The sequence below is a fragment of the Adiantum capillus-veneris genome, chromosome 27 (genome assembly GCF_014529385.1).
Source record: "Adiantum capillus-veneris isolate H3 chromosome 27, ASM1452938v2, whole genome shotgun sequence".
Taxonomy (NCBI): domain Eukaryota; kingdom Viridiplantae; phylum Streptophyta; class Polypodiopsida; order Polypodiales; family Pteridaceae; genus Adiantum; species Adiantum capillus-veneris.
Window position 1 is genome coordinate 113533618 of NC_140957.1, and position 27254 is coordinate 113560871.

The following is a 27254-nucleotide window of genomic DNA, read 5'->3' on the forward strand; positions in this document are numbered from 1 at the left end:
TGCAAGATAGTGCTAGAAGGGGGGGTCGACCAAAGCAAGAAGGGGGCTAGCTTGGGGGGTATACTCTCTCTCCCACACACACACGCACACTCATTGCGTGAAGTGCAAAGTGCAAGAGCTCTATATCCTTCGCCAAGCTGGTAGGGAAGTTGAGAGAGTAAACCAACACTCTTGGCTATGGAATGCAAATCCAACCAAGAGCCATGCTTCAATGCTTAAGCTTGCCATCTTCTCCATCTTCATTACTATGCTATTATGTATGCTAGCAATAAGAGTGATGATAAGTGAGGAACTATCTCTTTTTCCTATGAATGGTTCTTCTTCCTCTTCCCTACCCTCATTCCCCGCTAGCTCTTTCCACCTTTAAAGGTGTTTGAGGCCTTGGGACTGAGGCTGGGGATAGTTAATGCTTTTTACAAAATCTATGTTATGTTCATGATGCATGAAGCTTTCCATATTCATTGCATCACCTAGGTCACAAGGAACACAAAGATTGTATTGTACCAAGTCTCTCTTGCTGGGAGAACCTATAATACAAAAGCCTATTGGAGGGGGGACCGGCTCCACATAAATCCTGTCCTCAACTGTTGTCGAGTTCTCTAAACTCTCTCTCTTGCAAAAGTATTGTTCATGCCAACTTAATTAAGTATTATGATTATGTTACTACCATCACTTAAGTTCACCCTCTATGTTATCAAAGTAGTCTCACAAAAATCCTCTCTTTAATTCTCCTAATTCCGTTGTTCTCAAAGTTCATAGGCCATTTCCATTACATTGGTATCAGAGCTATTGGTTTCTTTAATCTTGTTTAAGAAGAGAGGTTCTTAAGTTGTCCATAAAAGGTTGGGCATGTTTATTGCAGTAGGGTAAGTGGGACAGGGATCTATTATCTTGGCTGAGAAGGACTTAGTTCGAGGTACACCATTGGGAACTATAGTCTTAATAATGGAGCCCCTCGATCCTGGCCTTTGGCTTTACCATTATTGAGCTACGAGCAAGCTCAACAGGAACCATAATCAACCGAGCAATGTTAGACCCTCTCCACTAGTCTTTGCAATCAAGAGTGTCTAAACCACGGGTGTGGCTGTTTGAGGACTAATTTTCAAAGGTAAAGAAGAGTAGTGAGTAAGGTTTTTGAGGGTACCAAAGCACAAAGTAATCTATACATAAGTTTAATTAGCATGGCTGACAATAACCAAAAGAGTAGAATGAACATTGATAACTTTGATTTTACACATGAAGGTGCTAATGATGATGTCTTCATGTTTGTGAATTATCTTGTTACTAGGTTGCAGCAAGCTATGGGCAACGTGCTTTGCAAGCCAAATTTACTCAACAACTTTGTGCTTATGGGATTTCTCTTCCTCTCCAAGAGGAGAGAGAGCTTAGGAGGCCTCTTGATGAGACCCCCAAAAGAAGACTCTCTCCTATACGGGAGGACAAATCCAAAGAACAAGAAAGTAATGAATCCATAAGTTCCTCTGAAGATGTGTCTCCACGAAGACAGCGGTCCTCCCAAGAGGAAACGATCAACCCATAGTCCTTCTCCTTATCACTCCAAAAGGGAAGAGAGGAAACAAAGGAAGAAAAGGGCAAGAGAGAGGTCACCTTCTTCACCTTCCTCTTCTTCTGATGAAAGCTATGGTTATTCTCCTAGAGAATAAAAGAGGGGAGGATATCACAAATCTTACCCTGCGTGGTGAAGGTCACAAAAGCTCAAGAATTTCAAAGAGGGAGGAAAGCGTATCTCTTTCTCACCTATGATGGCACCTTTGGTGCTACAGACAAAGCATTCACCTTCACCCAACAATTTGATGCGGCCTTTGGAAACGAGGGCTTCACAGAGTCCTCCAAGCTACACCATGTAGCTATGCACTTCTAGAAATCAGCTTGTCAATGGTGGGCTAGACTTTGTGGCAATGGCGAAGCCCCAAAGACATGGAAAACTCTACGAGTTCCCATCATGAAGCAATTCCTTGTAAGTGATGCAAAGGACAAAGTGCTTACCGAATGGCGAAGTTTGAAGCTTCTCTCCCATGAGTCTATCCACAAGTATGTGGAAAAGTTTTGGTATTTACATCTCAAGGCTACTGTCTTTTAAAAGATAGACTTCACCGAGAAAAAGCAACAATTATGTGTGGGAATACTTGAAGAGATGGCTGAGTACATCAACTCCCAACGGCCTAGTTCTATCACCGAAGTAAACTGCCACACTATGGTTGCTCCGCAAATCAATTTCCAACGAAGGGATAGAAGGAATGTCAAGCCCATGGAAAGCAAAGACAAAAGTGATGCAAAGGGGAAAACCAATGCCCAAAATTCTTCCCAAGGCAATTCCAACAACAACAACAAAAACAATTGGTCCAAGGAGAATGGAGTTTATAAAGGTAAAAACAAAAACTCTCCCTTGAAGATCTTGAAGCTTTTTACAAGGACCATAAATGTTTCAAGTGCGGGGAGCAAGGACATGGCTATCGTTCTTGCCCCAAGAGAAATGCCCGCAATGAGACTCTCAGAGCTTCCACTATCAAAGCTTTAAAAGAGGGTTCTCATTGCAAAGGATCACCTCTCTCCTATGCTTGAGAAAAGGTAAGGGAACATGATGCCTTCATCTTGTTTGACTCTGGCTCTACTCACAACTTCATATCAATGGATTTGGCCACCAAGTTGGACATTCAAGCTTTCAAGATGGGAGATATTGTAACTTCCAATACCACTTTTAAGGGATAGCAAGCCTCCGTTACTCCCTTGATTGGGCAGTTGAGGCTTCATGTCCAAAGCTATGTCGACAAAGAAGACTTTGTCATCTCTCGTCTCCAACATGAGGATGCTATCCTAGGGGCACCATGGTTCAATCGCATGGCTGCCATCATGAAGTTCTCTAAAAGGAGAATCTACTTCACCTATAGGGAAAAGAGCATGTATATAGATGCTCGTGAGTATGGTTGTACTATACCACTTGTAAATTCTCTTGCTTTTGATAAATCAATAAAAAGCTCATCTTCTACGTACATAATTTTTGTCAAAGAGTCCCTAAAAAGTCCTAATGCTTCATCAAAAGTAAATGGTAGGAATCAAGTAGACTTGTCTAATTTTCTAAAAGGATTCCAAGATGTGTTCACCGATGATATCCCTATGGACTTACCTCCAAAATGAGGGGATGATGACCATCAAATTGAGCTCCTACCAGGAAGCTCACCGCCTAAGAATCCTCCTTATTGAGTTTTCCAAGCTCAATAAGAGGAGATTAGGAGGCAAGTACAAGAATTGGTAGCCAAAGGGATGGTGAGACCTAGCTCCTCTCCCTTTTGTTCTCTAGTCCTTTAGTACAAAAGAAAGATGGTACATACTGCATGTGTGTGGACTACAAGCACTAAACCATATCACTATCAAAAATAGATGTCCCGTACCTCGAGTAGAAGATCTATTTAAGCTACAAGGCTCTACCTACTTGAGTAGGATTGACCTTAAAAGTGGCTATTATCAAATAAGGATAGTGGATGAAGATATCTTAAAGACCTTATTTTGTACAACGTTTGGTCTTTATGAATATCTAGTCATGCATTTTGGCTTGACTAATGCACCAGCCACGTTCAATCATTTAATGAAGAAAATATTTAGACCCTACCACAAATTCTTTGGAGTGTTCTTTGCATCTACTCCAAGTCCTTGGAGGAACACAAGTAACATCTCCAAGTGATTTTCAAAGTATTGAGGGAGAACAAGCTTTTTCAATCAAAAGAAAATCGCATTTTTTCCTTCAAGAGATTCAATACTTAGTCATATTATCTCTCAAGATGGTATCCATATGGATCCATTAGAGTTGGAGGTAAGAAAAACATGGCCTAATCCAGGGAATCTACATGATCTAAGAAGCTTTATTGGTATGTGTGCATACTATAGAGGTTTCATAGCAAAATTCTCTCAAATAGTAGGAACATTACATTACTTAACAAAGAAGAACGTTAAGCACTCATGGACTGCTAAGGAGCAAAATGTTTTTAACAAGCTTAAAGAGAAGCTTACCTCCCAGCCAGTCCTTATGCTTCTAGATCTCTCAAAGCCATTTGAGTTCCAATGTGATGCTTGTGGGGATTGCCTTGGAGCAGTTTTGCTTCAAAAAGGGCATTCCATTCCATATGAGAGTCGAAGGTTCAATACGGATGAACGGGTCTTGGAAATTTATGAGAAAGAGCTTTTAGCTGTTCTACATACCCTAGACACATGGAAGGACTATCAATTGGGGACTCCATTTATTTACGAATAGACCACCAAAGTCTCAAGTACTTCATGATGCAAACCAACCTTTCTGACAAACAAATGAGGTGGGAAAATTTTCTTTCGCAATTCTATTTTCATATTGTTCACATTTATGGTAAACACAATCAACTGGCCAATGCACTTTCACGGTGACCAAAAGTTAATGCAATGTCTATAACTCCTCACAATGATCCATCTTCTATGATAGATGAGTATGCTACCGACCCTAACTTCAAAGACATAATGTCAGCCCTTGCTTTGGGGAAGAAAGAGGAACCATTCACCTCGCAGGATGGTTATCTTCTCCATGGCAATAGGCTATGCACTACCCATTTTAATGGGAATGGCCTATGAACTTTGAGAATAACGGAATTAAGAGAATTAGGGTGAGCATTTTTGTGAGATTACTTTGAGAACATAGAGGGTGAACTTAATTGATAGAAGAAACATAAACATAGTACTTAATTAACTTGGCATGAACAATACTTTTGCAAGAGAGAGAGAGAGTATTAGAGAACATGACAATAGTTGAGAACCAGATTTACTTGGAGCTGGTCCCCCCCTCCAAAAGGCGTTTGTATTATAGATTCTCCCATCAAGAGAGACTTTGTTACAATAGAATCTTTGTGTTCCTTGTGACCTTGGTGATGCTATGAAGATGGAAAGATTCATGCATCACGAGCTTAACATGAACTTTGCAAAAAGCATTAACTATCCCAAGCCTCAATCCCAACGCCTCAGACACCTTCGAAGGTGGAGAGAGCTAGCGGGGGATGAGGTTAGGGAAGAGGAAGAAGAAACATTCCATAGGAGAAAGAAGTAGTTCCTTACTTATCATCATTCTTCTTTCTTAGCATAGCATAATAGCATAGTAATGAAGATGAAGAAGATGGAAAGCTTAAGCATTGAAGCATGGCTCTTGGTTGGATTTGCATTCCATAGCCAAGAGTGTTGGTGTAGGGTCTCTACTTCTCAAGAAGCTTGGAGAAGGAGATGGAGCTCTTACACTTTGCACTCCACACAATGAGAGAATGTGTGTGTGTGTGTGTGTGGGTGAAGAAGATGGCAAGCTTAAGCATTGAAGCATGGCTCTTGGTTGGATTTGCATTCCATAGCCAAGAGTGTTGGTGTAGGCTCTCTACTTCTCAAGAAGCTTGGAGAAGGAGATGGAGCTCTTACACTTTGCACTCCACACAATGAGAGAATGTGTGTGTGTGTGGGGGGGGGGGAGAGTATACCCCCCTCTCATGCTTGGTCCACCTCTCTCTCTCTCTCTCTCTCTCTCTCTCTCTCTCTCTCTCTATATTTAATCATTTCATTTGGACATGTATCCTCTTTTTCTTCTTTGAGAGAAAGAACTTAATTACTTATTTTTATGTATCTAAATTCTCATTGGGCCCCTTTAAAACCTAACCAATAGCATTCAAGCACATCATGAGGGCCCATGTGGAGAATTGTTTGAACATGTGACTTTTATGCTTATTAAGTCATTTGGTTTAATTGGATACTTCAAGGACTTAGTCAATCAAGCAAGCATGTGTCTTTTATGCTTCTTAAGTCATTTGTTTTGAATTGAATACTTCATGCCTTAGTCAATCAAGCATGGAACGTTTTATGCCTCTTGATACTTTATCTTTGAATTCAACATTTCAAGAAACTTAGTCATTTTATGCATAAAAATCACCTCAAGCTTTGGGAAAGGTTCCCAACAACCACTTTCAGCATCTTAGCACCTTATGCTTGGGTAGGATTCCCATCTCGAGGTTAGCCCTAGCTTGCGTAAGGTCAAATGACTTTTTTAACACTAACTTTTGGAGGTCTTTAATGAAGCTAACCTTAAGGTCTTTTAGGACCCATTAGATGCACGTTTTTCTTTGATAGACTACCTCCGTTTGGACCCCTTTTGAGATGTAACCATCTCTCCTCTTGGTCCCTTGTTGAGGTAAATCTAGAAGAACTTATTACACATTGCTCTTTGGTAGACCATCTCCTTTTGGACCCCTATTGAGATGCAACCATTTCTCCTTTTGGTCCCTTGTTGAGATAGGTCTAGAAGCACATATATATATCCTAATTCTTGTTCCCCTTTTATCTTCCCATATTAAGCGATCATTTAATATGAGAAAATCATTTAGCAAAGTTAGATATTATATTTTATGACATTACATTACTTTATTATATCGTATAAAGTTATACTTCGACGTTGTGGAGCCGCCAAGGAAGCCTCTTAAAACGCTACCGATGGAGAAGGTCCGCTTGGAAAATGCCAACGTTTTTGCAACGCTTCTTGCCGAAAGCTCCAAGTGCTACCGCCACTGCTCTTCTCCTTACTTTGCTCCTCCTCCAAGGGCTTCAAGCATAGAGCTTCACCAAGAGTTTTGATACCATGTCAAAGTCGACAATGCATAAGCGTAGAGACCAAGGGGAGTGAGCATGAGAGAGAGAGAGAGAGAGAGAGAGAGAGAGTCCCCTGGACCAACCAACCTTGGCAATGAATAACTGAATGTGTATACAATGGAGGCATGGGGTTGCTTATATAGCAATCCTAGTAAATTACCCTACCCAAGACTTTGACAAATAAGTAAAATAAATACCTAAAAGCCAAACTAAGTAATGGGATCACATTGGGCATTTCACTTGAGATGCCTAAACTTTAACATTGTACTCCTCGACTTGTCCTTGGCAACCTTTGAGTGAAGACGGTAAAATTGCGGGAATAGCTTGCATTCCTCATAGGTCTTTGTGGAGCATGAGTTTAGAACTTTTTATTTCAGCCGAACACTGTCTTATGTATGATGATGAGATACTTTGATATGGACCACTGATATGCCAGATGTTCCATGTTTTGATTTATATTATGCGAAATATGTATCTAGAGAGAGAGAGAGAGAGAGAGAGAGAGAGAGAGAGAGAGAGAGAGAGAGAGAGAGGAGGTGTTTATTTCGATCTTGCTGTTGTGAGTCTTGTTGGTAGCCAAATGTGGTGTATTTTTGGAAGCACAAAAAGTGCTCGAAGGGCCTCTTGTCTGGCACATCATCTCTCCACATCAATGTTCGGGAAAAACGCGTGTCAGCTTAATATTGTGCCGTTTTCAATTTCAAAAATGCCGGTTGAGGGCAAGGGAAAAAGGAGAAATTCCGCTCCAAAATAGAGAAGAATAGTGTAAAAACTCGCAAAATAAACCTAATTTTCTAAAATTTCCTTGTGGCAAATTCAAGGAAAGTAATTTTATGTGTTTGGAAAAATGATTTGTCCCGAACACTGCTCCAGATGCAATTATTTGGAACAAGAGGTTCTCACACGAATTTATCCATTGCTACTTGCAGAAAACATGGTTTCAATGCACAGTTATTAGAGTTTTGTTTTCTGTTAATTGTCGCTAGAAAATAAGCGCAAGCTTCTGAATAGCTACAAGATGTCACTAAAAAACAAGCTCGGGCAACTATTTCTTAGAAGAAATCACGAGCGTGTTTGACTTTATTAAAAGATCATTTTGCTTCTCTTAGAAGATATCGCCTATGGAACTATTTAAAAACAGTCGACCTTGATTAGCTCTTCGCTTCGTTCATTCCTGGCAAATGCTACCAGTCTCAGTGCATATGGCTCTCATCACTATTGTGAGCTTGTCACCTTACCTCTCTAGCCCCTAATATCAACTTCCACACAAGTACTTAAGCCTCCATTCACACCTACATGTATTCCCTCAGTCAATTTCTTGCAATTATAAAAGTGGAAAAACTCAAAAGGTCCAGACGGTTGGTTGTTGAGCATACAATCTCAATGCCAAGGATATACAAAATTTCAACATAGTGCCTCTCTCATGGCAGAAAAACATGCGGATACTGAAGCCATGGTCTCCTCCTCCTCCTCTCATGTAAATGACATACTCTATATGGCATAATTGGATTTTTGGTTGTTGTTCCTAAGGAATTAAATTGACTCAAGCTTTTTTCTAGAATTGGATCTCACAATTTCTTAGTAAGTAACCCGGGAACATAGCTCAGAATGAACTTCTCTCTTTTCTTGCTACTCATGTTCATTTTAATTTTCCAATACCATGAGAGAATATATCTAAATTCTTTTAAACTCTATGTTAAAAACTACGCTAGAATGCCTGTTTTAATTTACTTGAAGGATAGATTCTTTTCCTACCCTCTTAAGAAATGTGCTCTAAAAAAGGTTTATTGCTCTTATCAAGCAAATTAAGTTGCAGAGAATTTCCTATCAAACATATATTTTGAGTGTAGACTCTTAATTGCCATAAACATACATGCCTAGAGACATAATTTTTTGTCATCATTGATCATTTTTGAATGTATGGATAAGAGGAACATGGATGACAATTGTCGGGTCCGTCCTATACCTACGTTCCATGACTAAACAAAAATGCTAATGATTTTTTTGTTTGCAGGTAAGGACCTTTTTTATCTATGAATTCAAGTGCTTGTTGACCAGTCTTTGTAGGAAAACTTCTATTGTTGCTACTTCTTTTTTACTTCATTTTTTACTTCTTAGATGTAATAAAAACATCAAATTTCTACTTCAAATGTACATATGTTTAAGTAAAACATGTATGTACTCACTTTTATTCATCTTCAATTATTTTTTTAAATCATATGGTTCAAGTTGTGTATAAGGTATATAGATTAATACTCCAAAACAAACACACACACACCTATGCACACTCACCTAATTACCTAATTCCCCTCTCTTTACGTAGAGCACTACCACTTTGGAGCTCCACCTTTCATCTCAATTTAAGATATCATTGCTACCAATGTTCTCTTGCATATTTCCATTTTTAGGCTATCATCATGCAGGAGTTCTTCTATGATTGGACACCGATCACATGGCTCTGAAAGCACTTATCTTCTTGTGACTCTTTATATCCCTAGGATGCAAAGTCTCCATGGACCTACTCATTCTTGAGGATTGGCATCAACCATTTGGCAAGGTGCTAAATGTAATAAACCCAAGTGTGATTTAAGTATAGCCATGACAATAGACTAGGTTTATGTTGGACCTTTTAGAGGTAGCTATCTTTGCAAAATTGAAATGTTTGTGCACCTTGTTCCTACATTCACACATTACGCATGTTCATTTATGCCTTTGGATGCACCCCCATGTTAACAAATTCAACCATTGTATTTCCTTGCAATTTGACCTTGGAATTGATGATTGTGGAAGTTTTTACATTTGATTTCAATAATCATGATCATCTTGCTATGGATCCAAGAAATCATTATTGAAGTCGTGTTTAATATTCATGATGGTGCATAAATTCTTCATCATATCACTCTTTCTCTGTCTGGTTTTTAAAAAGAGTTTTCTAACAAATTATGTAACAATTGTAATGTGTAGCAGTTGAGAAGAGATTGTTATTGCTTAAACTATAGAATCTACCACGATACCAGCAATCAAATGGAAGCATAGAAACCTTGATTGAGGCTTCAAAATTAAGTAGTTTTAAGGTGTGAAAAAAGGGGAGCAAATAAATTAATTGACTCATGTAGCTTACATATAAATTTTGGCAGAAGCTTATAGATCCTTTCACATCATCATTTTAATTGTGATTTGTGAGTTTATTATGGCATGATTTTTATGATCCTTTTTCTATGGGTACACTGCACAACATTCAAGAACCTTTCACTCATTTTATCAACCTCGTCGACATTATATTTGAAGGTGGTTAATGTTTTTAATAAGGACCAAAAGGCAGTTCTATTTGATATATATGTGAATATTCCTACTTTAAGTTTGATTTTATGTTCTTATTTTTTTGTAATTTCTAATTAATGCTAAGCTACCTTGCATGACTTTTGCACAACTTGTCCATAAATTGATGTTATTAAATGTTATGCACACATCTATATGGCCTAAAATCTATAGCAATTAGAAATTTGTGTATATTTTCTTGCTTTTTTCCTATTTAAATGTCTCATTGTTATATTTATTTTAGTTGATAATTACATTAAAAAAATTTATTAACTTCATTATTGTAATGGGATTTATTTATGATTAAGAAGATAAATAAGTAAATAGAGAAACTAAACAATGCAGAGTTCATCTATGAGATTGAGCATATTGATTGGGTTTCACCTATTGTGGTTGTGTCCAAGAAAAATGGAAAACCTTGAATTTATGTAACTCTTAAGAGGGTGAATGCATCTACTATTAGAGATAATTATCCTCTTTCAATCATAGAACATGTCTTGAAAAGGGTAGAGAAAAATATTCATCTAGCTTGTTGGATAGAGTTTTGGGATATATTTAATTGGCTATACACCCTGATGACCAACAAAAGACAGATTTTTGCAAATAAATGGGGCATTTTTTCTTATCGAGTTATGGCATTTGGATTGACCAATGCTCTAGCTACCTTTCAAAGACTAATTTCATAATTTAAAAGAGTATATGATGGTTTTCTTGGAAGTATATATATGGATGGTCTCTATGTACATTCTTCTTTGTGGGGAGATAGTTATGATCATCTTAGATAGGTTTTTGAAAAATGCCACTTATGTAGGATTTATTTAGATCCTTAGAATTTTTTATAAGGAAAAATTTTGGGGCACAGTGTTGTAAAATGGGATATTAATAGATCTAAAAAAGATCAAAGCCCTCACGAAATTGGCTAGACACACGACAGTTCAAGAAGTACAGGTATTCATGGGAAATTATGGATATTACCGAATTTTTTGGCATAGTAGCACAACCACTTTTTTCTTTGATTACCAGCTTCAATAGAAATGATAAGTGCGAGGTCATTTCGAAAATTAAAGGACATATTGGTATCAGCACCGATCATAAAGACATTGGATTGGAATAAGACCTTCCATGTGCATGTAGATACATCCAATTTTTCCATTGGTTGTGGTTTAGCTCAACTTAGTGATGAGAGCATGGATTTTTTGATGTGTTACGTAAGTAGGCAGTTGAATACTACTAGAAAAGCTATATTATCACTGAATGAGAGAGAAGGATGGGGAATGATATATGTTGTTAAAAAATTTAGGCATTATCTATTAGCCAACAAGTTTACCACTAGGTCTTGCTCTATGTAGTAAATAAACCAATGTAACACTGGTAGAATAATGAGATGGTCAATAATTATTCATTAGAATTTGACTTTATAGTAGTGCTAAAGAAGGGTACTACCCATACTAGAGTTGATCACCTTTCTAGGATTACATCAAGAGAAGCATCAAAAGGGGTAGATTATTATCTACTAGATTCTCATCTTTTCTTTGTAGAAATGGTACCAAGGTGGCTTGAGTATATGGTGACTCTAATGAACATAGCTCAATTTTACACTGAGATTCCTATTCCTTTAGACCCTAAGATCATTGAACAATCAACAATATAAAAGTTACTTGCAAGATGACTGTATTAGAAGAATCCTAATGGAATTATGGATATATGCATAGAACTTAGAGACAACACTTTGATTCGAGACAAGCTTACAAAATAGTAATAGATTTTCATTTTTCCAATATCAAATCTTTAAGAGGCTCAGATAGTGAGGTGTTTATTGTCCATCAATGAAAATAGATTTCCATAGATATGTCGAATATTGTGAATAATACAACAAAGTATCTCCAATTCTTTCTGCCATGCTATTCCAAATTATGGTAATACCAAAAGGAGTACAATATTTGGTGGAATACCTTTCGAATGAGACCTTTCCTAAAACTATGAGTAAGAGTAGACATGAGTAATTAAGATCAAGTCTTAGAACTAAGCTCTCTTTGGAGAAAAATTATATAGGTGAGGCAAGAATCATCAATGTTGCTTGTGTGCTAGTGAAAACAAATACATTTATTTATTAGAGCAATCCCACGCAAGATTAGCAAGAGGAAATTTTTCTGCCAGTACCATAGCTAGATCAATTATGATGGATGGAATTTGGTGGCCTACTCTATTCTTAGATGCAAAAGAGTTAATTAAATGATGTGATACTTGCCAAAGGAAAAAGATGCCACGAAGACTAGACACTATTCCATTAAGGCCTATGATGTGAGCAAGAGCTTTTTTGAAATGGGGTATTGATTTTGTGGGGGCCCATCCAACCGTCAGCATATAGGATCCAAGCCCAATATATCATTGTAGCCATGGAATATTTGATACAGGGATGTCAAAGAAAAGGACACTAGAAAAAATGATGGCAGGACATTGATAGCATTATTCTTGTACGAACATGTCTTTACAAAATATGGTTTGCCTATTGAGATAGTAAGTGACATGGGTACACACTTTCTGAATGAAGTGATTGAACACTTTCTAGGTGAGCTTATGATCATCCTATAATCCACAAGCTAATGGATAAGTAGAGCATACCAACAAGATACTAAGCTCAATCCTCACCAGAATAGTCAAAGCAAGAAGAATAGCTTGGGAAATGGATTTGCATTCAATATATGGGTATCTAGATGAAAGGCCATAGAGAACTATGCATGCCCATCTCCACCCATCTGTACTCCTTTATAGTCTACCTAGCCCCTCTTTTGGAGACCTTTACTCCCCCCCCCCCCCCCCCCTGGAGAATTGTTTTTGTCCTCAAAAACAAAAGTGGGCATGTCTTCTTAAAACACTAATTTTTTCATAAGTGGAGCCTTCCTCAAGTCTATCTTTATAAGATCTATACCATGATAGTCAAGAATATGTTCGAGTTCATGCAATTGAGTGGGAGAGTCAATGAAATCAACAAGAAAATCTTGATTGACTACATTGCTTTCCCTTTGTAAGCATTTACTCAAACAATTTTGAATGGCCACAACATCGAAGATGTAACTAGATGGATGAAAAAAAATTAGACTCTCTGAAGGTTCTGGAATACTTCTATGTGACTTTTCGTGAAACTTGTGAGTTGCCGATGTTTCTCGTCCACATACTTCGTGTATCTATCTTGTGCTTGTCTAACATTTTGAGGAGAAACTTTCAACATATCCAAATGATTATGGATTAAGTCCTTCACTTGCAGCATTTTATCAATAGCCAGCCCCACCATAACTGGTTACCTAGGTTGAAAATCGTACATAAGGATGAAGGGACTAAATTGAGCAGTAACATGCTTTGCACTATTTAAATGAAAAAACTCCAAAATAGGAAGGTAATCTTTCCAATCAGATTGCTTCTTGCTAACATATGGACGTATTTTCAGCATGTCCAAATGATTGTGGATGAAGTCCTTGACCTGTAGCATTTTATCAGTAGCCATCCCCATCATAACTGGTTACCTAGGTTGAAAATCATACATAACGATGAAGGGACTAAATTGAGTAGTAACATGCTTTGCACTATCATATGAACAAACTCCAAAATAGAAAGATAATCTTCCCAATTGGATTGAAGGAGATACATAAGTAGTAAAATGCATGATTTTGCATGCCATTACAGATATACCTTTGCTAAACATTAGGGCTCATACATAATGATGAAGGGACTAGATTGAGTAGTAACATGTTTTGCACTATCATATGAACAAACTCCAAAATACAAAGATAATCTTCCCAATCGGATTGGAGGAGTGTACTTTTTGTGATTAAAAGGATTCATGAGTAGTAACATGCTTTGCACTATCATATGAACAAACTCCAAAATAGAAAGATAATCTTCCCAATCAGATTGGAGGAGTGTACTTTTTGTGATTAAAAGGATTCATAAGTAGTAAAATGCATGAGTTTGTATGCCATTGCAGATATGCCTTTGCTAAACATTAGGGCTCATAACACCTAGTGTGCTTGCATGAACAAAAACTTTTATAAGCTTCCATTTCCATGATTAGAGTCATTGGTGCCAATGCTCATGGCTTAGTTTATGCTCATAGCAGACATGAAAATTGAGTGAATAGATGTATAAAAAATTCTTTTGAGAGAAACTAAACACTTTCCACCATAAGTTGTAACAATTCATAATAGGCTATACAAAGCAATTACTCTAGTAGTAGGTAACCCTGCAAAAACATTTGAACCATAATAGAATGTGAATATAAACCACATCTAAGTACAAATAATGAAACATTTTCATTGACATGACATAGACTTGCTTTGTGTGTAATAGGTATACAGAATTGCAACCGATAAAGCTGAAATAACCGTCCGTTAATGTTGTTAATCCGACAATTTTTGGCCACTGGAATTGTTCTTGATGTTGCATGCTTGAAGCAGTCTAATAAATAGATTTTACCATCACTGAGGAACTCTTTGCAACACATAATTAAGAAGAAAGGCATCAGAGTCAATCCTAGAGACTCATATTCTCCACTTGTGGAATATGTCTCGTATAGTGATGTCAATAAAGGTGACAATCATCAAGTACAAAAAGTACTTGTATGTGGAAGTAATGGAAACATTGAGTGTGATCAATTATAAATATTTTCTAATCATAAACATATAATTTTGATCACATAAAAATGCATTTACGTGGTTGAAATTAAAGTTTGGAACCTAAAATGCGATTTTACCTTAAGCTAAAGAGATACCTTTGATATGCCCCTCATAGAGCTATGAATCTAGCAACAATGGCAATGCCACGCTCAAAACTGCCAAAAGCCTCATGGAACAATCAAAGGCCACTGCAAGATTCCTTGGGGATTTTTACATGTATTTTTTTGATCAACACCTCAAGAAACATTTCAAAGATTCTAATGACAAAGATATGTAATTTATGGGAATGAAAATGATGAGATTTAGAAATCCTATAACTTTTTTGAACATTTAAAATCCATCAAGAAATTTACTAGGGATTTCAACATACAACCTCATAACAAGAGGTATTTATATCAAGAGGTAATAGTAGCAAGGGAACATGGCCTAGAGCAAGTTCTAAATGTGCATGCATCTTACAATGGCAAGCTTCAAGGATTAAGCACTAAGTAGTTAGCTATCTACTATATAAACATTCTAGGTCTAAAAGTAAAGATGAACATATAAAGCAAAATGACTTTCCTTCTCTGAATACAATCATAGTAGCTAACACCTAGGGACTAAAGGTGGAGTAATGTCATCAAATCTAAATCTAATGAGTAATAGATATTTTCCAAGCATTAAAATTTTGATCCCACAAGATTACATATGTGGTTAAAATATAGCTTTGAAGCCTAAAATGTGATTTTCTCTCTAAGCTAGAGAGAAAAAATGCTATGAATCTAGGGATAATGGTAATGCTAGGCTCTAGAGCTTTATGGAACATTCAAAATGTATCATAAAGTTTTATAGGGATCTTAGAAGAGACTTAAAAATGGTAACGATTAAGATATGGAGTTGATGGGAATTGCAAATCTGAGCTTGATGAATTCTAGAAGCTTTATAAACATTCAAAACCCCAAAGAGAATTTACTGGGGGTTGTACCTTACAGCATAAAATTTACCTCAAAGTAGGAATCTTTTAGTTGCAGAGACATCAATAGCAAGGGAACATGGCCTAGAGCAAGCCATGCATGTATATGCATGATGAACATGCCTGTGGCAATTGACTTTGTCGCTCAAGCATTAGGTGGGTTGGCCATCTATTGCTGTAGAAAGGTGTTATGGAAGAAAATAAAGATGAACATAAGGTGTTAATGCTTATAGTGGATCCAAGACGAAAAATCTCAACACTCTCTAAGTACAAGCGTAAGAGCGGGGTACTATCATCAATTGATAAGACATGCATGTTTCTTAAACATTGAAATAATATAATTTTGAACACACATAAGGGCATCTATGTGTTTCAAATGCATTCATACCCCCGCCCCCCACTTTGTTTTGTCTTTGGATCATGTTTGGAGCTTTAAAAAAAGAACATATTTAATGACCAACTTGCTCAGAAAATAAAAACTTACAAACCTTCCTCTCACTCTTGCCTTGAGTCTTCAAATTGGAGAAAACAACGCTACACCATTCTTCTACACGATTAATTTTTTCTCATTTTTCTTTTTCTTAATCACAACACTACTAAAAGACTTTTTTTCACCCTTTTGGCTCCAATGACTTTTTTGCATGCACCATCACGATGATTGAACAACAACGTATGAGCTGGATAAGGTCATGAAATGGACCTTTGTTGGTTACGTCTCTGTTGCTTAACTTTGTGTATTTGGTTGTATGACTAAAAGCTCTTGTAACTTGGGTAGTGAGATACATGGTAAGGTTGTGACTGAAACCCTCTATTCTTCATGGTGCTTAAAGCAAAGGTTATAGTTTTGTATCATTCGTAGAAAGAATATGGCAACTCAAATGATTGTGAAAGATGACATGCAACTTTTGAGTTAATGGAATAAGTAAGCAAGGGTAATCCCAAAAACATGTATGATTGTATGCTTCCTTTTCTTAATGGTAAAACCATTAGGTCTCCCCAATCTCAGAAAAACATAACGTCTTTCAAAACATATTAAGTGCGTAAGTGAAGGGTGAGTTTAGGAATGAAAAGACAAATCAATATGGAAAGTCAAAGGACCTTTTGTGTCCCCAACGTGTAGAGCTTGATGATGCTCAAGTTCACGAAAATAATGACTTTATGCATGCTCAAATTCAACCCATTATCAAAATATCATCAACAATCGACTAAGGATGTAAAAGATAATTGATGCTAATAGCATACTTGATGTGAATATCATAGGTGTTATGAAGTCTAGCCATAAAAATGTATGTGCTGTCCACATCAAATATGCTATCAATGACTATAATAACACTGATGTTGAGATGTTAATAGCATGTATGTTATGTGCTGTATGTTAATTGGCACAAAAAATGCATAAACTAAGATTGTCTACTTCTTTGCCTAGCCATTCTCAACATGTATATTACATACATGTTTAGTGTGCCTTTGATGGAGCTAGAATGTGTAAGGAGGAAGATCATGTTTCATTTGATGAGCCACAAGTGTGATTTAATCGTCAAACGTGGAATGTGTTAGTGTCTCCTTACAAATACAAAACTCTTATCATGTGGGTTTGTAAGTCAACATGGTAGTATTGCTTGCTAAAAGGAGACGCTTGATACAAAAGGTTATGCTTGAGAGAAAGGCGATGATTTTGGCGAAGAATTTTCATGTGATCATGATTTGTAGTATTTTGTGCACTAGATGCTCATAAAGGTTAGATAATACATCAAATGGATTTGATCCATGACTGAATGAGGAGGTGTGTGTACTTAACATCTTGGCTGAATAACTACTTATGTTACAAACACACTAATTATATCACAACATATTTTACAATATCATACCTAAAATTACTTAATGTTAAGCCAATATTGTGCTGGAGATAAAGCATAACTATGGCTATTGCATCTGCATAGCCACCCATGTGTGCCCATGTGATATACATATGTATAGTGAGCATCCTAAATGATGCCCTATGGTGTAAGCAAGCATCTCACAAGATGCTTGGGTATACATTTTCAAGCTTTATGAATATCTAGTGTGTACTCTTTCCTTTTGAAGAATCTCTAGCATTCAATCTTTTTTATCTCTCTTTGTGATACTCATTCTTGTTTGGCACTGAGCTTGAGACATTTGTCTACCATCCTCCATAACTATTTGTCTTAAATATTGTCCTCATAAAAATGCTAAGGTAATCAACATTACAAGTCTAGTCTCTAGACCATAGCATTATTTCCTAAACCCAAGTTTATCTCATTCTTTCGCAAACAAATTTCAAGCACTTTTATATTTCAAACATTGTGTAATGCAATCTATTCTTCAACAAGGTGAGTGCAATATTCTTGGCTTCATTCAATTATGTTTGCACCACAGCAACAAAAAATTTGAAAATCAAAGATGCTTCCACAAATCCTCTCTCTCTCTCTCTCTCTCTCTCTCTCTCTCTCTCTATTAGAGCCTTTAGATTCTCTCGCTTTTTTCTATTTCTGGTGCCCACTATCACAATTTTTTAGTTATTTCGTACCGCTATGATCTTGGCTTCATTCAACTTTATCACCATGATCTTGTGCAAAATGTCAAACCCTAAAATGTTCTATGGATGTGCGAAAGTCATGGAAAAATTGATGGACCTTGACCTCAGTTCCTCAAACATGTACAATGTTGTTCTTTCATTTCTCTTTCAAGCTTAGTACATCCAATTTCGCGATAGGAAAAAGTTTTAAGATTTTATCTAGAGTTGCAAAATGTATATGATATGTAATATGCAAAAATAAAAAGAGAAATCTAGAGCCCTTCCTAATGAAAATGAGCGGTGTTGTGCTCACCTCTTCGAGATGTATAAAATTGTGTTCAAATGTACTCAAAAAATCTTATCACAAGAAGTTTTGGACAAATTCTCACAATAATTCCCACATTGTGACTTACCTCAACATCACGAGATTCTGGTCGAGAGGCACCGCATACCTAGCTAGGTGCGATTGGGGGCAGGGGACTGCCGGCCCCCAATCGTACCTAGCTAAAAAGACTCTGTTTTCCTACATGTGAAAAATTATAAATCTTCTTGTGTATATTCTTCAGAGCTCTTCAAACTACGAATAAGAAGTGCTGTGCTCTGAGACTTACATCTTAATAAAGTCCCCAACTTTATTTTTTACTTTTTCCGGCTAGAACGGAAAAGGGCAAAGAGCCCCAAACCGTCGGCAAGCCTATGAGGGTGGGAACCAAGTTTCACCCTCAGGGGAGCAAAAAGCCTTCTCATGCCATGGATTTTATATCCCCTTGTCAATCACACCACCCAGAGGTGACATTGGCAAATCACTGGACAGTTGCCCCACCCAATGATGCATTTAAGGACCAAGGCCTGTCGCTCCTAGACCTCACTGAATATGCCCTAGTACTCCAGGATTCTTACCCGGTTTAAAAAGCCAATAAAGTCACTGACCCAACAAGGCTAGGTGACACACGTGCATGTGCACGTGCACACAGCAGAATAGCAAAGCTTTTTTTCTTTTTCCTTTGGTCACCTGAGAATTCCTCAACAAAGCTAGCGGACAAGCGAAAGATTGCGCGTTGACAAACAGACTTGCCCAATCTAATGCTATTGCAGGCCTGAAATTACAGTGCATCTAACCAACTCTTGGAAAGCACTTTGGCTCTTGGGACAATCTCAAAGATGTTCAATCACTCTTTACTAGTGTCTTGCTCATTCACATCTTTGATAGCACTTGAAGCCGCTTCAGCTCGAAACTCTAACAAAATGCATAGGCAAGATTTCATTCTTGTGTGGAATCTCACCAGATTCAATAAAGATTCTTCATGCTTATGTTCTCTATATGGAAGTGACTCCTTGGCCTTGAACTTGCTTCTTGAAAACCGTCGTTAATAGCCGATTCCAAACATCCTACAGGGCAAAACTTTTTTACAACCACTCTTGGAAGAGCACTTTGTCTCTTGAGACAATCTCAACAATGCTCCATTACTCTTTCACTAGTGTCTTGCTCATTCACTTCTTTGATAGCACTCAAAGCCGCTTCAGCTGCGACAGATAAACGTCTGTATTTGAGTTCATCAAAAAATGAATCTGCCTCTTTTTGGTCAATCCTGTATGGTGAGTAAGCAGGTGAAGGAAAAGAGCCACTGGTAACATCATCTCTGTATGAGACCAAGGCTTCATTGATGGCATTACCAATGTGAGCATATCTTTTGCAAAACTTTGGGGTAACCTATATAACAAAGAGAAAAAATGGCTTAATAGCATATTTATCCCAGGCTAATGAAATATGCGACATTAGCTATGCAATGGCTAAGTGTGAGATATACATATACATATACATATAAAAAAATGTGTTTATTATTTATAAGCTTATGTGTACACACACACACACACACACACGTGCGCACGCACTCAGTACAAGACTAGACTCTACAGTTACCACTCAGTACAAGTGTGAAGACTAGACTCTACAGTCACCTAATTCTTGTGCAAGACAATCAATTTCACATTCAAGAAGGGTATAAAAGCTTGCATGAACAAGCCATGGACTTACTTTTGCATAGTGTGGATGTTGCATCATGCCAAGAATATCGTGATAAACCAAAACCTGTTGAGAGTTTCATTTTACACCATTCAACAACACAATGAAGATGTGGCATTTTAATATATGCAGAGAAAAGCTTGGCAAATGCCTCATTAACTTGGCGTTTGCGATAAGAACCATCAGAAAAGATTGTACCTGTCCACTGCATCTTGGTCCTGCTCCAATGCCTATGGTTGGAATACTAAGAACTGACGTTATAGCTGCAGCAACGGGTGATGGGAGACACTCCAGAACAATGGCAAAACATCCAGAGTCTTGTAGAGCTCTTGCATGCTCCAAAACCTTCACATATTAATAACTGCTATAAGGCCCCTCCAAAAAGTGACTTTTGGCATGTTGAACTGAATGTTACTTAAGTTGGCGAATGATACAAATGACAGAGTTCTCCTAGCCTACCACATGCCCCTACCTATATAGGGGTTAGAGGTCTAGGTAGGGTAAATCACCCAGCAAACCTACAAAATCTAAATAGAGGTGACCAGAAAATAAATGGGGCAAAATGGGCACAGACATAAAACTGGCAACCGGCCCAAAAGTGGGCGGCCAGACAAAGAGGCAGCCTGTGCATATTTTTTAATTCACTTACGGTCATGGCACCAGACGAGGTTTGACCTTGAGGGCGAAATCCACCAAGAGCACTGATAGCTTGTGGAGTCAAACCAACATGCCCCATCACTGCAATACCAGCTTCTACAATTGCTTTTGCTGCTGCTACACGAGAACCATATCCACCTTCCAACTTCACAGCATCCATATTGCCCTCCTTCAATAACCGAGTTGCATTTTCCACAGCCTGTATAATTATCACACAAACATGTCCACTAAAACAAAATAATTCAAACCTTGAGTACATCATCCCTACACCTGGCATAACAAAGAAGACATAAAAACCTGTGCAGAGCTCCGTTCATAGCTTCCAAAGGGTAGATCACCAACAAGAAGTGGTCGTGTTGCACCTCTTGCTACTGCTCGGCAATGAAGAAGCATGTCATCCATGGTAACTGGTAAGGTGGTGTCATGACCATGTACTACCATCCCTGCAAGAAGACCAGTGTAATTGAGGTGCCAAGGTTCTAGAAAACTTTGTTCCGCATAATTGTTTTGAAGAGTTCCATCAACATTGTAAGGCCCACTTTTCAAGAACAGAGGACTGCAAAACCTTGGAGTAAGTGATCCTCTTCAACTGCAAAAACTTGGACCAAATCATAGGAGCTGCCAACAAAGCCGATCTCAGGGTGGCTGCAAATGCAACAATAGCTATTAGCATGTCTAGATCTCTCGCATCACATCTCGCAGGTAAACTCCTTGAAGGAAGTCCATAAGACTGAAGTCCCACTCCACTCTGTAGATCAAAGCCATGACAATGACCAAGAAGAGATCCGGGATCCTTTCAATAAGGCCAAGACAGTAATGCTCCATAGGCAATCTACATGTAAGGTCCAAATGGTAAGTCTTTAGCCACTAACGGTGATGGTGTCTTCTACGGAAAGATGATATTTCCATATGCCTTGAGCAGAAACATCTCTTTCATGGATCGACTCGTATGGCATCTACCAATCAAACCACAAGTTGTATCCCCTCTAGAGTCAAAACCACCGATGTCAGACTAGAATGAAAGGTCCCCCGTAGATCGCACGCCCGAATGCAAGATCAAGCTGACATTACGGTTACCATAAACTACAGCAGTCATCGATAGACCTCATGGACCACCACCGAACGATGTCCTGTCAGAGGATAGGTGAAGCCTGATGTTCACCCAAAAACACTGCTGCGAGGGGCTGAAAACGCGGCTACAACACAAAATTCGTACGTTCCCAGCACAGACCGGAGCGGTGCGAAAGTAAAATGCTGGGTAAAACTCTTTCTTTGTACACAAGTGTCAGAAGCTGGGAAAAAAAATTCAGTGTGTAGCCTAGAAAACATTACAATACCGCCATCATTGTCGTCGAACCAACCAAGGAAAGGAAACCAGCAAAGATGGAAATCAAGAGGCAAGATCCAATACCAAACTCCACTACAAATCTCCCTCGTCACCGAGAAATCCTCGTAGCGATCTTGATAGTTCCGACCAGAGGTGAGAGGCTGAGAAAAGGGTCGCCGTAGGAGCGAGGGACCCCGAGGAGGCCGCCCCTCCTTGCTGGAGGCAAGCCAAGAAGAGGGCAAGCAGTCGAACCAAAACACTGCCTGATGCAACCGATTGCACCAAAAACAAACAATAGCGTTATTTCACACCCACACTGTGATCGGTACGCCAAGCAGTCAGACCAGAAGTGTCCAGGACCAAATACAGCCTAATTGCGTATGCAAATGGGTGGCCAGCTCGGGAGACACACTAACAGTACAAGCAGGCTCAAGCAACAGTGTTGTGAACTCTTAACACAAATACCATCATGTCCTCCCTTGTAAGTTGTGCTAGAACAATCAAAGATGAAATCCCTAGCAATGCTATCCGAAGGCCTATCTGGAATAGGCAATGCATGTAGCAAGCCTTCTATCAATCATACTTTGCCATCTGACAGACTAGGCAAGTCCGTGCAATAACTCAACATCACTCTTCAATTGTGGCCAATAAAAGTAAGTCTCGATCGCTTTTTGAGTCGCGTCAATCCCTTTGTTCCTCTAGTAGGTGGATTGTGACGTTCAGTTAGGACCTCTCTCCAAGGTCTCATCACACACAATTGAAAACGTCTCATAAAGAAAACATCCTTAAGAGAACATCCATGAGCAAACTCTTCATCCTGTAGCTGCTAATAGACCCGGCAAAGTCCAAATTGATAGCATACTCATGATGAAAGATAGCCAACGATGCCACTCCCTATGGTTTGCGAAATAAAGCATCTGCAACTACATTCTTTTTCCCTGCCACATGTAAAATCTCGAAATGGTAACTAGATAAGAGATTTTCCCATCTCATCTGTTGCTCAAACAACTTAGCCTAAGTAAGGATCTCAGACTCTGATGATTCACATGTACATTGAAATCCACCCAACAAGTAGTGCTCCAAGAACTGAAGGCGTGAATGACTGCCAAAAGTTCTGCCAAGGGAACCCATTACGCAAATAGACTGTCAGAGGCGCTCGTTAAGCGGTACCACACCTTGAAAGGCCAGCTGTAATAATGTCCACGATGAACACTCAGAGAAATCAAGAATCCAAGAGTCAGCAATCGGCTGGCCGGAAGGGACAAAGAATGCCCACCACCCCACGTAAGACGGCAAGGATGTTAATCCTCTGATTGAGGCATGGCAATCAGCAAAACTAGCAGCACCAATCTCTAGCATACGGGTAGCAGCTCCATGTTAAATCCGATAGGCACTGCCAATAAAATCCACAACTAGCAAAGAGGCCTTAGACCAGCTATGTAGAGATGCTACCGGACCACTCTCCCATCTAGCCCAATTAATCTGAGTCCTCTCACCAAGCTGCAGACCCCCTTGATCCGTGACAAATGCATTCTATATCAAGGGAGGCCTCTCAAGCTCCTCCAAGCATCATGGTCTTTGTCTAAAAAGAATGCGCGTCGCATAGTCAACCATATCCTGAACAGGCAGCACATGAAAGGTGACATATGAGACATTTCTAAAGAGCCTCCATAAAAATGAAACAAATCTCGTGCGCCCAAGAGAAAGACTCTCTCTCTCTCTCTCTCTCTCTCTCTCTCTCTCTCTCTCTCTCTCTCTCTCTCTCTCTATGATACCATATGTATGAGACTTTAACCACATCACAACATACCTAGGCATTCAGACTTGTATGGAGCTTTTTCTAGTAATAATATCCCCATCACATCCACTTTAACGATTGTTGATATCATCGTCATACTTTCATGACATTGAGAGGACCCATTACATGGATTTGTCTCATGTGCCAAATTTTCTATAACCTATCTTTCTCATGCGCCTTCCACAAGGGCACTAGTGGCACACTGCACTACCTTCGATGGTTTGATAGAATAAGATCACTTGAAATCAACTGAATGGGCACTGGACAGACATGGCTGCTGCCTGACTTATTTAATAGTGGTTGATAAACTACTCAAAAAATGCAAGAGAAGAAAAATCATACCAACAGAGTCACCCACAAGGCAAATGTCGATATCGGCAAGGTCAACATGCACGGCAGAGGGGTAGTCATAGGCAGTGAGCATACTGATGGGTGCTTTCTTTGCATACTTTGAAGCCAAATGACGCAGCGTGACTCGTTCAGCATGATTTTGTGGTTTGGGGCCACCATAGACAGTGGCATCTGGCACATTGCTATATCTCCTCTGTATCAAGTGCTGGACTACACCCACCGGCCATAGCCGCCTCTTCGCTTGGAGCATGCCTAGTGAGGAAGCGAGACGAATACGTCGAATAGCAGGCAGCTCAAGTGCTAGGGAACGAAATTTCGATTCTTACAAAATTTCGCTTTGTACGGGCTATGGATTCACGTAGTTCGAAAGCATGGACTCTGGAGCATTGGAGCCCCTGTGCTCTAGGTGGGACACAGCTCTTACGAGGAATTTTCCTTCGTGGAGTGTGACTCTTTCCACGTGGCAGAGCTATTTTCTTCTTGAAAATTCACAATGGCCTAGCCTACATAAGAGGAGAAGGCCGTGTCAAACTTAGAGCCGGGTCGCGTCCGACATTAGTAGGGGCAGTGGGAAGAGAGACGATCCCTGGTCGCACTCTAGGGAGGACAGCAGGCTGCAAAAATTGTGCCGAAAAGTTGCATGAGCAGAACAATCTCATTGGTTGAAAACAGGAGAGAAACGCGGTGGATTTCACTTTTCCTGAATCATAGCGTAGCTCCTTCATTTTCAGCAGGACTAGTGGGGAGATTGCAACACTACGAGAGAGTAGGAAATCGTCCAAAAAAGGCAGATTTCATCCTCGAGTCCCCCTGCTAGCACAGAGTGCGACTCGGCTCTTATTCGGAAGAACAAGCCAAACTCCAAGCTAGCCCAATAGGAGAGGCCCCCATGGCTGCTCCCTGTCACACACAACGGCTTCTAGTCCACCATGGCTGCCATGTATCACCAGTAGCACCCATTCCAAGGGCGACCCTTTCACCTCGTCCAACTCTCACCTACAGCTATGGATAGTGCGTAAAGTCACACCCCACTCAGGCTAGTGATAAGCTTTGTCAGTGGGTGTGCCCTTACTAGTTCAAATCGTGCATACCCATGTTGCCTAAGTATAAACGCAACTGCACAAAGTACATGTTAAGGGTGCAACGCCCAAGGCTTTTCTTGTAGTTTGATCGGTTACTATAGACTCTTTTGGTTACACGCCCATTGGTGTAGGAGTCTTTAATTAGGTTGCCCATTGTATGGATCTAAAGCTATAGATATAACTTGAGATTCATGTCAAAACTAATTGGAAACAGTGCTTGCTTTACGACTACAGTGCCATGCTCATGCGAGACTATCATCTAGCTAGTTGTGTGATGTTTATGGTGTCTGATGTACGCCTTTGTGATGCCGCCCTTCATTGCATGTAGTCTGGCACTAGACTGTGATGGTTGACCCTCTACCTCTGAAACTTTTTTTTCAAACTGCCATTGATGTTGAGTTGTGTGCTATAGGGGATCAAAAAGAGGCTACCTAGTGACTTGCTACTATCACCCAATGATGAAACATGCTTAGTTTTGTTGTTGCCCATCCTACTTCGTACGAGATGTAAGTGAAAATCAAAGTAGAAGCCAGCGGTTGAATCGCAAAATACATCATGAAGTCGAATTCTAGCACAAGTTGAAGTCAAAGTCGGGATCAGGGCTAGAAAAAAACATTATTCCTAATCGATCAAAATAAGGGGAAACTTGAAATTCTCCCGGAGGTCGGGATCGAATTGCAAATAGATCATGAGGGTCTCTTGGGCAATTTTCTACAACGTGGTCTTAGAGATCTTTTGTTCCTACAATGTTAAGGCTTCATCGATTCCTCCGCCTTTTCTTCTTCTTCAACAACTCTCACATGTCTTAGAGGTCTCTCGGAATTATTCCTACACTATTAAAAGTTCTCTAATGCTTCCTCTCCTTCTCTTCTTTTTTGTATTTGTATGGTTGAAGCTTCACTACAATTCTGAGTTTCTAATAATACTAGCCATGATGAGACATCAATCATCTGTTTTATCAGTTCTCTTATAATTTTTTCCATATTCCCAAGGTTCACACAATTAAACTCTCCATGCTAACTTGCCTTAACCAAACTCTAATTAAAAAAAATCTTTGTTCCAACTAGATTACAAATCTAAGTACCAATGATTAAAAACTCAAATTTTTCAAGAGACAACCTGCTTATAAAATAAGTAAAGCAAGAAAACTTAGCTTTGAGAGGTTTGATAGCCATGGATATGTTCATGGGCAAGATTATCATATTGCCAGTAGCATATCGCTTGTGCTGATACCACTACAACAAGCACAGAATGCGGTGACTCTGCAAGCATATGCAAAATATGGTATTTGAAATGGAAACAAGAATCGATTATACCTTGTACATATGCGATGACCACACGAACAACGTGAGTGAAAGAAAAAGTGAGATTGCTCCATGCACACTTCTAAAACTAGAGTGCTATGGTAGCACCTGAGAGGGGTTGAGAGTAGAGGAGAAGAGCGATGTGAATGCTGGGGCAAAGAGTACTCCCCCAACATGGGTCCCTAAATGAGCTCATATATAAGTTATGAAGTGTTACAAAGATAGAGAGAGTTTGTAAAATAGAGGTCTTTATTACCCTTATCCATGCGCATTTGATATTCATCGTCAGATCTCAAGAGATAACACAATGGCACATATCACTTTTACATGTCAACCATATAATATATACACATTAGTGTAATACCATTACTACAAGGCACTAGAAGGGCTATGACAGGCTTCCAAATGATGGTCTCTACAAGGCCAATTTGTCTTTTGAGACCAAACTAGTAAATACAATGAAGAATATCTCTCATACGAGAGAGAAACAGAAAAGTAAGCCTATAGCTACCTATCTAATAAGGTGAGATTTCACAATGGCTTTCCAAAAAGGAAATCAGGATATGAGGAAAATAGACA

General features: G+C 39.0%; 1 protein-coding gene across 1 annotated transcript; it reads right to left on the reverse strand.

The window, feature by feature from the left end:
* Positions 1-18670: 18670 nt before the first annotated feature.
* LOC147422593 (3-methyl-2-oxobutanoate hydroxymethyltransferase 1, mitochondrial-like) lies at positions 18671-24652 on the reverse strand. Its single transcript, XM_086503386.1, has 6 exons — positions 24281-24652; positions 21111-21256; positions 20806-21012; positions 20355-20501; positions 20169-20222; positions 18671-19844 (listed from the first exon to the last, which is right to left on the reverse strand). The coding sequence occupies exons 1-6, from the start codon at positions 24537-24539 to the stop codon at positions 19584-19586; spliced, it is 1074 nt and encodes a 357-aa protein (XP_086359512.1). The 5' UTR covers positions 24540-24652; the 3' UTR covers positions 18671-19583.
* Between the last annotated feature and the right edge of the window lie 2602 nt (positions 24653-27254).